This window comes from Notolepis coatsorum (genome assembly GCF_963971535.1).
Source record: "Notolepis coatsorum genome assembly, chromosome: 1".
Classification (NCBI taxonomy): Eukaryota; Metazoa; Chordata; class Actinopteri; order Aulopiformes; family Paralepididae; genus Notolepis; species Notolepis coatsorum.
In genome coordinates this window covers 322952059-322964919 of record NC_140165.1, presented here as the reverse complement: position 1 = coordinate 322964919, position 12861 = coordinate 322952059, and the positions used below count along the sequence as shown (strand labels likewise).

Sequence of the window (12861 nt, the reverse complement as noted above, 5' to 3'; positions counted from 1 at the left end):
TATTAGATCTCACAGGGTTAGGATGGGACTAAAGCAGTATTAGATCTCACAGGGTTAGGATGGGACTAAAGCAGTATTAGATCTCACAGGGTTAGGATGGGACTAAAGCAGTATTAGATCTCACAGGGTTATGATGGAACTAAAGCAGTATTAGATCTCACAGGGTTAGGATGGGACTAAAGCAGTATTAGATCTCACAGGGTTAGGATGGAACTAAAGCAGTATAAGATCTCACAGGGTTAGGATGGGACTAAAGCCGTATTAGATCTCACAGGGTTAGGATGGAACTAAAGCAGTATTAGATCTCACAGGGTTAGGATGGAACTAAAGCAGTATTAGATCTCACAGGGTTAGGATGGGACTAAAGCAGTATTAGATCTCACAGGGTTAGGATGGAACTAAAGCCGTATTAGATCTCACAGGGTTAGGATGGGACTAAAGCCGTATTAGATCTCACAGGGTTAGGATGGAACTAAAGCAGTATTAGATCTCACAGGGTTAGGATGGGAATAAAGCCGCATTAGATCTCACAGGGTTAGGATGGAACTAAAGCAGTATTAGATCTCACAGGGTTAGGATGGAACTAAAGCAGTATTAGATCTCACAGGGTTAGGATGGGACTAAAGCAGTATTAGATCTCACAGGGTTAGGATGGAACTAAAGCAGTATTAGATCTCACAGGGTTAGGATGGAACTAAAGCAGTATTAGATCTCACAGGGTTAGGATGGAACTAAAGCAGTATTAGATCTCACAGGGTTAGGATGGGACTAAAGCAGTATTAGATCTCACAGGGTTAGGATGGAACTAAAGCCGTATTAGATCTCACAGGGTTAGGATGGGACTAAAGCCGTATTAGATCTCACAGGGTTAGGATGGAACTAAAGCAGTATTAGATCTCACAGGGTTAGGATGGGAATAAAGCCGTATTAGATCTCACAGGGTTAGGATGGAACTAAAGCAGTATTAGATCTCACAGGGTTAGGATGGAACTAAAGCAGTATTAGATCTCACAGGGTTAGGATGGGACTAAAGCAGTATTAGATCTCACAGGGTTAGGATGGGACTAAAGCAGTGTAAGATGGACGTACCTTTCCCTCCACAGTTGTTCCAGACTCGTATACCTTTGGTGTCTCGATAAATGAAAGTTTTCCAACAACATATGAAAGTGATATCGTCTTCCCTTGAGTCTGTGAAACACCTGTCCAGGAGAAAACACTGATGTCAGCTCAGTAAAGAACCACAGCAGCTGAACCTGAGTTATATATATATAGTTATATATATATAGTTATATACTGTACAATAAGATAAGATAAGATATTCCTTTATTGAGCCCCTTGGGGAGATTCAGGCATCATGTATGGGCAGGGTGACAGTAGGAGACACAAATACAGGCAATATGATTATAGTACAGTAGAAAAGGCAGTGTAAATAATAATAATTATGTGAACATTATTACTTATGTGAATATGTGAACAATATGTGAATACTTCAGACGAACAATAACACAGGTTTTCAGGTGAACGATATCCGTGTATTCATAGCTCAAACCAGTACTTTTCTGTGATGTTTCACATTCACAATCCAAGTGATTTGGATTGACGTACAATTGCAAATAGGTGGGCTATAGTCCAAAAGAATGTCAAAATGACTGAAAAAGAAAATGCTTCTCCTGCCAGGTGAGCTCGTTCGGTGTTTCTTTGTGAGAAACATTTACATTTAGTCATTTAGCTGACGCTTTTATCCAAAGCGACTTACAAGTTCTGTACGACAAGACAGCAAGAAGGGTACAACTCTATCAGCTGAGTAACAATGTTCATCAAAGTGTTGCGTGTTACAGTGTAGGTTAGTTTATTAGGACAAGTGCATGACAGTAAAGTTAGTCAGGGTTAGATTTTTTTTTTAATTAATTAATTAATTAATTAATTAATCAGAAACGTGTGAAAATACTTGCCTGTTCCCTCCTCTTCCACCTTGGCAGTGAGATACAGTTTGTCTGCGAGCACCTTGACCATCCCCATTCTTGTGAAAGTTGACATACTGATGGTAAACGTGGCACAGCCATTCTTGTCAGTCTACAGAAGTAAAAGTAAGAAATACATTATTATTATTATTATTATTATTATTATGATTATTATTATTATAATAATAATACTATTAATAATCATAATCATGATCATAATCATAATGTAAACAGTAAACCATGTTCAGGGTAACATTACCTGTTCCTGTAACAAAGTAATGGAAGACGTTACTGCATCATTTGACTTATAATCTAACAAGGAGCTACCTTTTTACTCTCATAATACATTATTGTACCATCTGTATTGTTATGTATTAAAAAATATATTGTAATAATTGCCTCTTTATATAATATTATTGAGCCTATTGAATAATTACTTTGTTTTCTTATCCCCTTGCCTGCATCGCTCCTGTTCATGGTCACATTGATGACTCTGGCCTAACAACACGGGTTCAGCCGCGGTGTGTTTCTACTAAGGCTGAGACAATATCCCATTTGGAAGAATCGATAAATCGGGACCAAATTATCGATAATTTCTTTTTAAATTATTATTATTTAAACAACACATTTATGTTTATTTTGCAGCAATCCTTTGTTGTTGCCGCCATCATTCGTGTACCAGATTTCCCCGGTCAGCACGACCACAGTGACCCTCATGTTACAGTCTGGTCTCTGGATGTGATGGAGGAGTGATGCTTATTGAAGGCACAGGGCAGAGCTGCAATTCAACTGATTTTTACATGAAATGGGGATGTTTTAACTAAAACATGCCACAAGACCTAGTATTTTAGTATAGTATAAAGTATGTAAATATTTTATTTATATTTTACATATGCAAATATATCGATATGTGACGCCACTTATCGATATCACGCAGTTATCGATATATAGATACAAGTTTTAACATTGGTTTGTTTACCATGTGTCTGGTGAGTTTACATGTCAGGCCTACAGTGGATGTATTTCCAGCAGAGGTTCTGTACTGTAGCTCCTTGGGTTAGGGTTAGGAGAGGTTCTGTACTGTAGCTCCTTGGGTTAGGGTTAGGAGAGGTTCTGTACTGTAGCTCCTTGGGTTAGGGTTAGGAGAGGTTCTGTACTGTAGCTCCTTGGGTTTGGGTTAGGAGAGGTTCTGTACTGTACCTCCTTGGGTTAGGGTTAGGAGAGGTTCTGTACTGTAGCTCCTTGGGTTAGGGTTAGGAGAGGTTCTGTACTGTAGCTCCTTGGGTTAGGGTTAGGAGAGGTTCTGTACTGTAGCTCCTTGGGTTAGGGTCAGGAGAGGTTCTGTACTGTAGCTCCTTGGGTTAGGGTTAGGAGAGGTTCTGTACTGTAGCTCCTTGGGTTTGGGTTAGGAGAGGTTCTGTACTGTACCTCCTTGGTCTCTCGGTGGCAGGGGGCGGTGACCGCTGGGACTCCCTCTGGATGCTCGTGGTTGAAGGACATGGGCACAGGGATCCCATACAGTTCAAGAGGTCGGCACACCTCCACTTCTGCAGTGCCAGGCACAGGCTGCCCATATGTATACCTGGTGGGGTTGGTTAGGGTTAGGGTTAGTGCCAGGCTGCCCATATGTATACCTGGTGGGGTTGACAGAGGGCTTTTACTCTCTCTTGATGTTTCATTTGGACTAAATGTCTCAAGATACAATCACCAAGTGCAGCAACATGTCCCAACGCACAGCTTGAACTAGAATCTAAAAGAAATAAGAAAACCACACAGTAGACCTACTTTGCACAAACTTCAGCTCTGAATTCGCTCTGTTCAACACTGATCGCCCCAGACACCGTCACCTTCACCTCAAACTTAGGTAAAACTGGAGACAAAATGGAGTCGTTACTGTAACACATTTTCCACGACATGCAAGGAATGTTACAGTACATAAGAGCAGCATAACTTACCATATTTCTCCACCTTGAAGCTGTGATATATTTTCTTCTCACCAATCGACACAACAACCTGGTAGGATCCCTCAGGAGCCTCAGAGTTCAGTGAGTAAGAACGCTGCAGTATTTTACCGTTTGATGTGACGTCCACCCACTGTGCAATGCGGTTGCCGTTAACATCCTGTTTGAAAAGTTAAATTGACAAAACCTTTAATCATTCATTCAAACCTTTATTTAGGTCTGGAGAGATCATCAAGGTTGCCTTGGTTTGCAACAATGTTGAGATACATAGACGAAATTAAAACAAAAAAGAACAAAACACAAGAACAAAACATTAAGCAAGAATAATCACTTAAAACAACAACATTTCAATGACATAGTTATTGTTTAATTTCAATGACAGCTATTGTTAATTAGGGATTTCATTCATTTTTAAATGATTTAGCTTGATGGCTGCAAATGATATTACTGAGTTTCTTCGTTACTCGCTATTTGGGACGGATGTCAAGGCGGAGAAGCAGTTCATTGGATTCATAACCCTAACCCTTGTTCCCTCAAAACTACAGAAGCAGGTTAGGGTTGCTGGTGTCTGAGTGGGTTAGGGTTGCTGGTGTCTGAGCAGGTTAGGGTTGCTGGTGTCTGAGCAGGTTAGGGTTGCTGGTGTCTGAGCGGGTTAGGGTTGCTGGTGTCTGAGTAGGTTAGGGTTGCTGGTGTCTGAGCGGGTTAGGGTTGCTGGTGTCTGAGTGGGTTAGGGTTGCTGGTGTCTGAGCAGGTTAGGGTTGCTGGTGTCTGAGCAGGTTAGGGTTGCTGGTGTCTGAGCAGGTTAGGGTTGCTGGTGTCTGAGCAGGTTAGGGTTGCTGGTGTCTGAGTGGGTTAGGGTTGCTGGTGTCTGAGTGGGTTAGGGTTGCTGGTGTCTGAGTGGGTTAGGGTTGCTGATGTCTGAGCAGGTTGGGGTTGCATTGGAAACGTAGCTAACAATAACTAAATAGTGTTACAACACAGCGGCAGGTTGCATCTGTCTTTGTAAAAATAAAACCATGTATACAGAATTCAACTGTTAAATAAAAATGTAAAATTAAAAGATTGATTAGATTGATTAGATTCCACAACACCACAATTCAGGATGTCGATAGGAACTACAACTCATACCTTATTCACTAAATATTTTGTGTTGCAAAGAATGTAATTTCAGTGACTTACCGTAATCTCAACAATATTGTACTGCAAGAAAACAAACAATAAAGTCATTTTCTATCCTTCTCATCACTTCAGTTTCAATACAATATTGTGATTCTCAGAATAAGACAGTTAGCTATTCCAAAGTCATCTTTTACAAAAATGCAAGTGGCACACGCCACGACACGATAACACAAGATACATTTGTCCTGATTCTCGAATGGACATAAGAGAACGTTACCAAGAAAGTCCTTTGTAACTCGATTTACAAACTTCTTTGGCATTCTCGAACTGCTTCGTATTGTAAATGTGTACGTAGGATGTACAAACTCGAAAAGGCAGTCGTGAGTCGGACAGACCGGTGTGCACCCGTGTTTTTAACAGCTTTATTTGGAAGAAGTACTTGGGGATTGTGGTCACTTTGATTCTACAGACATCCGCAGAATTGGGCAGCTAATGGGCGCAGTGGGCAAGGCGCTCGCCACTAACGCAGGAGATGCTGGGTTCGAGCCCTGCTCTCGGCGTTGCTTCCGGCTTGGCTGGTCGTTCATACTAATACAATTGGCAGTATTAGGGGGTGGGAAAGCCGGTGGGTGGGGATCGGACGTTGTGGACAGCGACTCCTACAGGTCGGTTCTGTACAGCAGAATCAGGAAGCGACGGGGGCAGCGTGAGCCTCCCACGCGTTACTCCTCGCCACTGAGAGATCGCGCTGTGCAGGTGAAAAGATGCGACGGCTGCCTCCTCGTGTACCGGAGGGGACACGTGATGTAAGGCTTTGTCCACATTGCAGCCGACCAGTGGGAGGCATGGTCTAGCAACGTTCGAGACAGGGGAGGGTCGAATTGGATAATACGAAAATTGGGATGGGAGACAAATAGAAAATGGGGAGAAAAAGTAGATAAAAAAAAAAAGACATCAGCAGAATTAAATTATTATAATGATAATAAATACGACAATATTTGTATCATTAACAATTATGTTTTACATTGACTCTACATGACTCAACCAACCATGTCCGAAAATAAATAAATAAATAAGAATTAAACCCAATTGCCAGGGATATAGCTGCTGTATAGTGGAATAGACTGTATTAATATGCCATATACCGACTTGTTCTCTATGATATTATTTATTGTTGGTTTTATTTATTCCTATTGCTTAGAAATAAATAAATGCGTGGAGAAACGGCTTGGTGAGGCAGGCTCAGCGCGTGCACACACACGTACTGTATATGTGTGTAATTAATCGTTCCAGCAAAGTAGGCTTATATTATCCTAATGACTTGTTTTATTAGGAGATTGCTGGCAGCGCTGCCCCCCCGACTCATGACTGCTGAGCTGCCTCACCAAGCCGCTTCCCACGCATTGATTTATTTCTAAGCAATAAAAATTAGGGCTGTCAGGTTATCGTGTTAATTAGATTAATTAATTACACAGCAAATTATCGCGTTATTAAAATTAACGCAAAATTTATACAAAAAATATATATTAATATATTTATTTTATTATTAAAATTATTATTATTATTATATATTTATATATTCATTCCATAAGAACGTAGAATAAACATTTACAGACTTTTTTATTTTTTAAATGGTCCATTTGCTATCTGATTCTAGTGACATCTATGGATCTCAGGGAATGTTCCCAGTGTCAGAAATACTGTGTCTGTTACTAGGCTTGAGTAAATTGTAATGAACCAAATGAGAATATCAATAAAAAAAAAAAATCTTTGACTGTGAATAACACCATGCTAGAATTGACCAGACCTGAAAAATCTAAGCAAATGAATAAAGGGAAGATGATTAAACAGAAGGTTTTCTAGATACAGTACTGAATTCTGCCATCCGGACACATGCAATTTGAAATATGATTATAGAATATCAGGCCTAAAATGGTTATGCGATTAAAATGAGATTAATTAGATCAATTTTTTATCGCCTGACAGCACTAATAAAAATAAATAAAACCAACAATAAACAATATCATAGAGAACACGACAGTATATGGCATATTAATACAGTTTATTCCACTATACAGTAGCTATATCCGCGGTGATTGGGTTTAGTTCTTATTTATTTAGTTTGCAGTGTGTGGGTGTAATGCTTACGATGCCTCATTGAGTCATGACTATAAATGCAAAACGCAATTGTTAATGATATACAAATAGTCATATTTATCTTTATTATAATTATTTAATTCCAGCGGCTGGGTGGCGTAGCGGAGATTGCACTCGTCACCAATGCAAGAGGCTGCGGTCTCGACTCCCCAAGTCAGCATTGCCTGCGGCTTGGGCCAGTCGTCATACTAACACAATTGGCAGAGGTAGCGGGTGGAAGTCGATGGGTGGGGATTGGACGTTGTGGACAGCGACTCCTACAGGTCGGTTGGGTGACGCCTGTACAGCAGAGACAGGAAGTATCGGGGGCAGTGTGAGCCTCCCACACGTTACTCCTTGCCACTGAGAGTCCGCGCTGTCTGGTGAAATGATGAGACAGGCTGCCTCCTCGTGTACCGGAGGGGACACGTGATGCAAGGCTTCTATCCTCACTACAGCCGACCAGTGGGAGGCATGGTCTGCGCCACCCAGCGACCTGATCTAATTCTTTGTGATAGTAGAATAGTACTCCAACTTATAACCGCTTCACATGTTTGACAGTTTCAACACTTACCAACTCAGTTACAGGTCTGAATTTGGTATCCAGTGAAATTATTCTGAAATGCACTGCAAAGAGAAATGACAAGGATTTACAAAAGATTTACAAAAGATTAAAGGCTATAGTTTAAAAATATATATATATATATTATAGTGTATAGTATATTACATTATAGATCAACAAAATGCTAGTCTACTTGGATCTGAGATCATGTTAAAACTGATCATTTCCACAGAACCTTTGCTCTTTAATCTTCAATCAAAGACAATAGGATCCACTTCTGGTCAATCTAAATGAAAAACTTGCACTTCCCCCATTCTAGCACAATGCTATACTGACTCAAACATAATCCACTCAAAGTTACCCGTTTGTCCAGGGAGGTAGATGGGTTTGTCTGTCTGGACGAACGTCGCAGGATCGTAGGCTTTGATCATGACTTTCCTTTGTTCTGTTGATTGGAAGGTTTCACCTCGAACCTCCACCTTGAACGTCTGCACCACCTCGCCCCCCACAGCAGGGGCCTGTGGACACATAGTTTACAGTTCAGAGACATCCATCAATTATAGCAGTTCAAATTAAAACCTCTAAGAATTCACCAAGAGCCACGTGGATATTTACAGCCACATTATGCTTTTAATTGAGTGTTGAATCTTTATATCTTTATGTACAGTATAAGCATCTATTGCAGCATAACATCTGTGATATTGCTATTTACACTGGTGAGGCTAGAACTGACCTGGAAGTGAGCGCAGCGGTGAAAGGCTGTGCTGGAGGTCTCCCGGAAGACGGTTGTGTTCTCCTGATCTGAGATCAGTGTGATGGTCGTGACCAGAGTCTCATTAGGCTGCATGAGGCTCACACAGAATCTAGCCTCAGACCCAGCCTCCAACACGGCAGGAATGGCCACCATGTATTGCCTGCAATTACAAATGCAGTCAAACACAATTCCAACCCAGTAGGCTAGTAGTCGGAGAGCAAAACATCCTTCAACATACATGTGAAACTCGTTGCTATACTGTAAGCCTTGTCTGGTCGAGTCTCAGGTGAATTATATTGTATTGTTGGTCGATTGTAAAAAGCTGTTGCACTTACGGTCCTGCCACCACTTGCTTCACACAGATCCAGTTGAAACAGACGATTAGTATCCACCTCCACATCTGAACTTCAGGAAGAGCCATGACTGAAGGGGGCTGAGCCTCTGGGCTGTCTGTTATATAGCCTCTACTACAGTAAGCTCCTCCCACACTGTGTTGAGTGACATGTAGCTGAGCCTCTGGGCTGTCTGTTATATAGACTCTACTACAGTAAGCTCCACCCACACTGTGTTGAGTGACATGTAGCAGAACACACTCATAATCCAATAGTAGATGGCAACTATTAGGTATAGTATTATATAGTAGGTGCAAATAAATAATTGATGAACTGAAATCAGTGATCCAAACTTAAAGAAATAATGCTAGGTAGCCCACACTACCACAAATAATAAATAGCAATGGAGACGTTTACATTTTCTTGTGAGCGGTCAGTCACCAGACTCTCTGTGGGCCATGCGGCAGGGCAGGTGTGTGGGCTTGATTGGCACCTGATTGGTGTCAGGTGTGCTAAAGCATTACATCACGCGCAGGAGTGGGTTATGAGAATTAGACCTAATGGTCTAATTCTCATAACCCACGACTGCACATGGTGTAATGGCTTTTATACAACTGGCGCATTCATCCAACCTTATTGCTATACAATAAACACACATTAATTGAAGATTTATTGACAAAACCATCCGCAGGAAAAAGTAGTTCCCAAAAAAAAATAGTAGTTGCCTCCATGTGGAAGCAGCTCGGAAGTGCATCCAACTGTTCTCAGTAAGACATCCAACAAACTAACACATCCAACTGTCTCTCAACTAAGACATCCAACAAACTAACACATCCAACTGTCTTTCAACTAAGACATCCAACAAACTAACACATCCAACTGTCTTTCAACTAAGACATCCAACAAACTAACACATCCAACTGTCTTTCAACTAAGACATCCAACAAACTAACACATCCAACTGTCTTTCAACTAAGACATCCAACAAACTAACACATCCAACTGTCTTTCAACTAAGACATCCAACAAACTAACACATCCAACTGTCTTTCAACTAAGACATCCAACAAACTAACACATTTCCCCTATAGGGGAAAAAAAGAAGTTTGGAAACAAGGTGGACAGTAATAAAATTAGCAATTAATCAATCAATCAATCAATCAATTTGCGCGATTTTAATTTTGTTCCACAATGACTCATGACCCACCAATTACATAATCCAACATTGTTTAAGAAACTAACACAATCGCTGTGACAGAATCGTTTTTCATTTAGTCTTTATGACCCTATCAACATATCCTTTCGTAACGTTTACTGTCCGCCATCTTGCGTTCACTTCTAAAAACTCGCACGGCGGATTGATAGTAATTCGGTTGTGGGCGGGTCCTGGGACCAAGAACGTTGGTTATAACAAATACCCACGTGTAACTTGACTGTTTCAGCCAATCAGAGTCGAGAAATTTGCATGCCATTGTATAAAGTGCCTTTAAGGAGGCTTGGTTTCCTGTGTTCAGATGCTTGTTTATGTCACGCTGTCCTCAGTGGTAGAGGAGCGTTCTTGAGTGTTTCTAGGGTTTTCTCTTTCTGAAGTGCTTTTGTTTTCCTGTTTATTTTCAGCTGCTAGACAGAGGTCGTTGTTTTGGAGTTTTCCTGGAGACATCTTATACTATCCTGACACTGGAGACATCTTATACTATCCTGACACTGGAGACATCTTATACTATCCTGACACTGGAGACATCTTATACTATCCTGACACTGGAGACATCTTATACTATCCTGACACTGGAGACATCTTGTTTAGTAGTGTAGTGTAGTGTAATATAAGGTAGTGTAATGTAGTGTAGTGTAATGTAGTGTAATATAATGTAGTGTAGTGTAATATAATGTGTAGTGTAGTGTAATATAATGTAGTGTAGTGTAATATAAGGTAGTGTAATGTAGTGTAGTGTAATGTAGTGTAATATAATGTAGTGTAGTGTAATATAATGTGTAGTGTAGTGTAATGTAATGTAGTGTAGTGTAATATAATGTAATGTAGTGTAATAGTTTAGTTTAGTTTAGTTTCTTTAATAGTTGTCATACAGAAGTACAGAATACTTGTATACAAAATGCTTCTTACTGTTACGCTCCAGAGACTGTGCAAGACAAGATAAGTATGAAATAAAATAACATAGTATAGCATGTAAATTAGAAGTAAAAAAATGAGGTCACAGTGTTCAGTATAGACATATGTACAATGTTCGATGCAGAATAGACGTAACTGAGTTACCATATAATATACAATACTGTGTAATGTACTAATATACAATACTATATAGTGCAAGGCAGAAATAGGATGAGGTGCAATTTAGGTACAATTTACAGTAGGTAATATAATGTAGTGTAGTGTAATATAATGTGTAGTGTAATGTAATGTAGTGTAGTGTAATGTAATGTAGTGTAGTGTAATATAATGTAATGTAGTGTAATATAATATAATGTAATGTAGTGTAATATAATATAATGTAGTGTAATGTAATGTAGTGTAGTGCAGGGGTGTAAAAAGTACCCAGAAATTATACTTAAGTGAAAGTATGGGTCCCACCTCAAAATCTTACTCAAGTAAAAGTCAGAGTATCTGGCTAAAAACACACTTGAGTAAAAGTACTTAAGTACTAAAAACGAATCTAGGAGGCCAGAGGTTGTTTTAACTTGGGGCCAGAAAGATGACCAAAGGAGAGGGTGATTACGAGACGGTCTGCCAGGGAGCAGTGTTGAGTGACAAGCAGCAGAACACACTCATATCATCCAATAGTTAGACAACTCAAGTGTTTCACAATTCTTCTGCCCAAATAAGGGAGTCTGGCTCCATTCACTGTGTACTTCTAAAAGATCAAACTAGCAAACTAGAAGATTACGTTGTCAACTTACACAAGGCACACGTACACAAAAGGTTAAAGGTTTTTAACCCCAACCTGCTCATGTAACCCTGTGCTTTGACCTCTGATGAAATGCATGCATTTACCAACACACTTCTCTTACGATCACACAGATCAAACACACTATCTTTCCCTTTCTTACTATCTCACACACACACACACACACACACACACACACACACACACACACACACACACACACACACACACACACACACACACACACACACACACACACACACACACACACACACACACACACACACACACACACACACACACACACACACACACACACACACACACACACACACACACACACACACACACACACACACACACACACACACACACACACACACACACACACACACACACACACACACACACACACACACACACACACACACACACACACACACACGCTTTGCCCCCCTGTTGAGAACTGCTGGGTCAGAACATGCTCTAGCCTATTGATATAAATATTACTATATTCTTATTTTCTTTATCTTATAAATGTGCAAATCTGATAATAAATGTATGTACAAGAAAAGATGTAAAGTATTAAATCTCATAATAATAATAATAATAATGAAGTTTCAAACCTGCCAAGACGTGAAGATTTAACTTTTATTTTGTAAAACAAAAGGTTAAAGGTTTTTAACCCCAACCTGCTCAAACTAGAAGATTACGTTGTCAACTTACACAAGGCACACGTACACATAGTATACATGCATTTCATCAGAGGTCAAAGCACAGGGTTACATGAGCAGGTTGGGCTTAAAAACCTTTTGTTTTTGACCCAGCAGTTCTCAACAGGGGGGCAAAGCCCACAAGGGATGTAGTTCACATCAAAGAAAGACATTCAGGAATACTATTGATGTGGAATAATTGTGTGTGTGTGTGTGTGTGTGTGATAGTAAGAAAGGGAAAGACAGTGTGTTTGATCTGTGTGATCGTAAGAGAAGTGTGTTGGTAAATTTCCCTTTCACCTATAGGCTACATACAAAATTAAGTATGAAATAATATAAAATAGTAATAATAGATGATAAAATAGATCGGTGTAAATACATTATGCAATATTTGTGTGTATATACTGTATGTATACAGTCATG

General features: G+C 40.0%; 1 protein-coding gene across 1 annotated transcript in view; it reads right to left on the bottom strand.

Annotated features, from left to right (window-relative positions):
* The window catches only part of LOC311226736 (alpha-2-macroglobulin-like), a gene marked incomplete at both ends in the record, with an annotated part of 36756 nt that extends 27842 nt beyond the window's left edge, over positions 1-8914 (bottom strand). Inside the window, 7 exons of the mRNA XM_084312146.1 lie at positions 3390-3543; positions 3747-3831; positions 3917-4082; positions 7752-7804; positions 8101-8257; positions 8473-8653; positions 8829-8914. Coding sequence (XP_084168272.1) covers positions 3390-3543; positions 3747-3831; positions 3917-4082; positions 7752-7804; positions 8101-8257; positions 8473-8653; positions 8829-8914 — 882 coding nt within the window. The remainder of the gene's footprint in view (positions 1-3389; positions 3544-3746; positions 3832-3916; positions 4083-7751; positions 7805-8100; positions 8258-8472; positions 8654-8828) is intronic.
* Positions 8915-12861: the final 3947 nt, after the last annotated feature.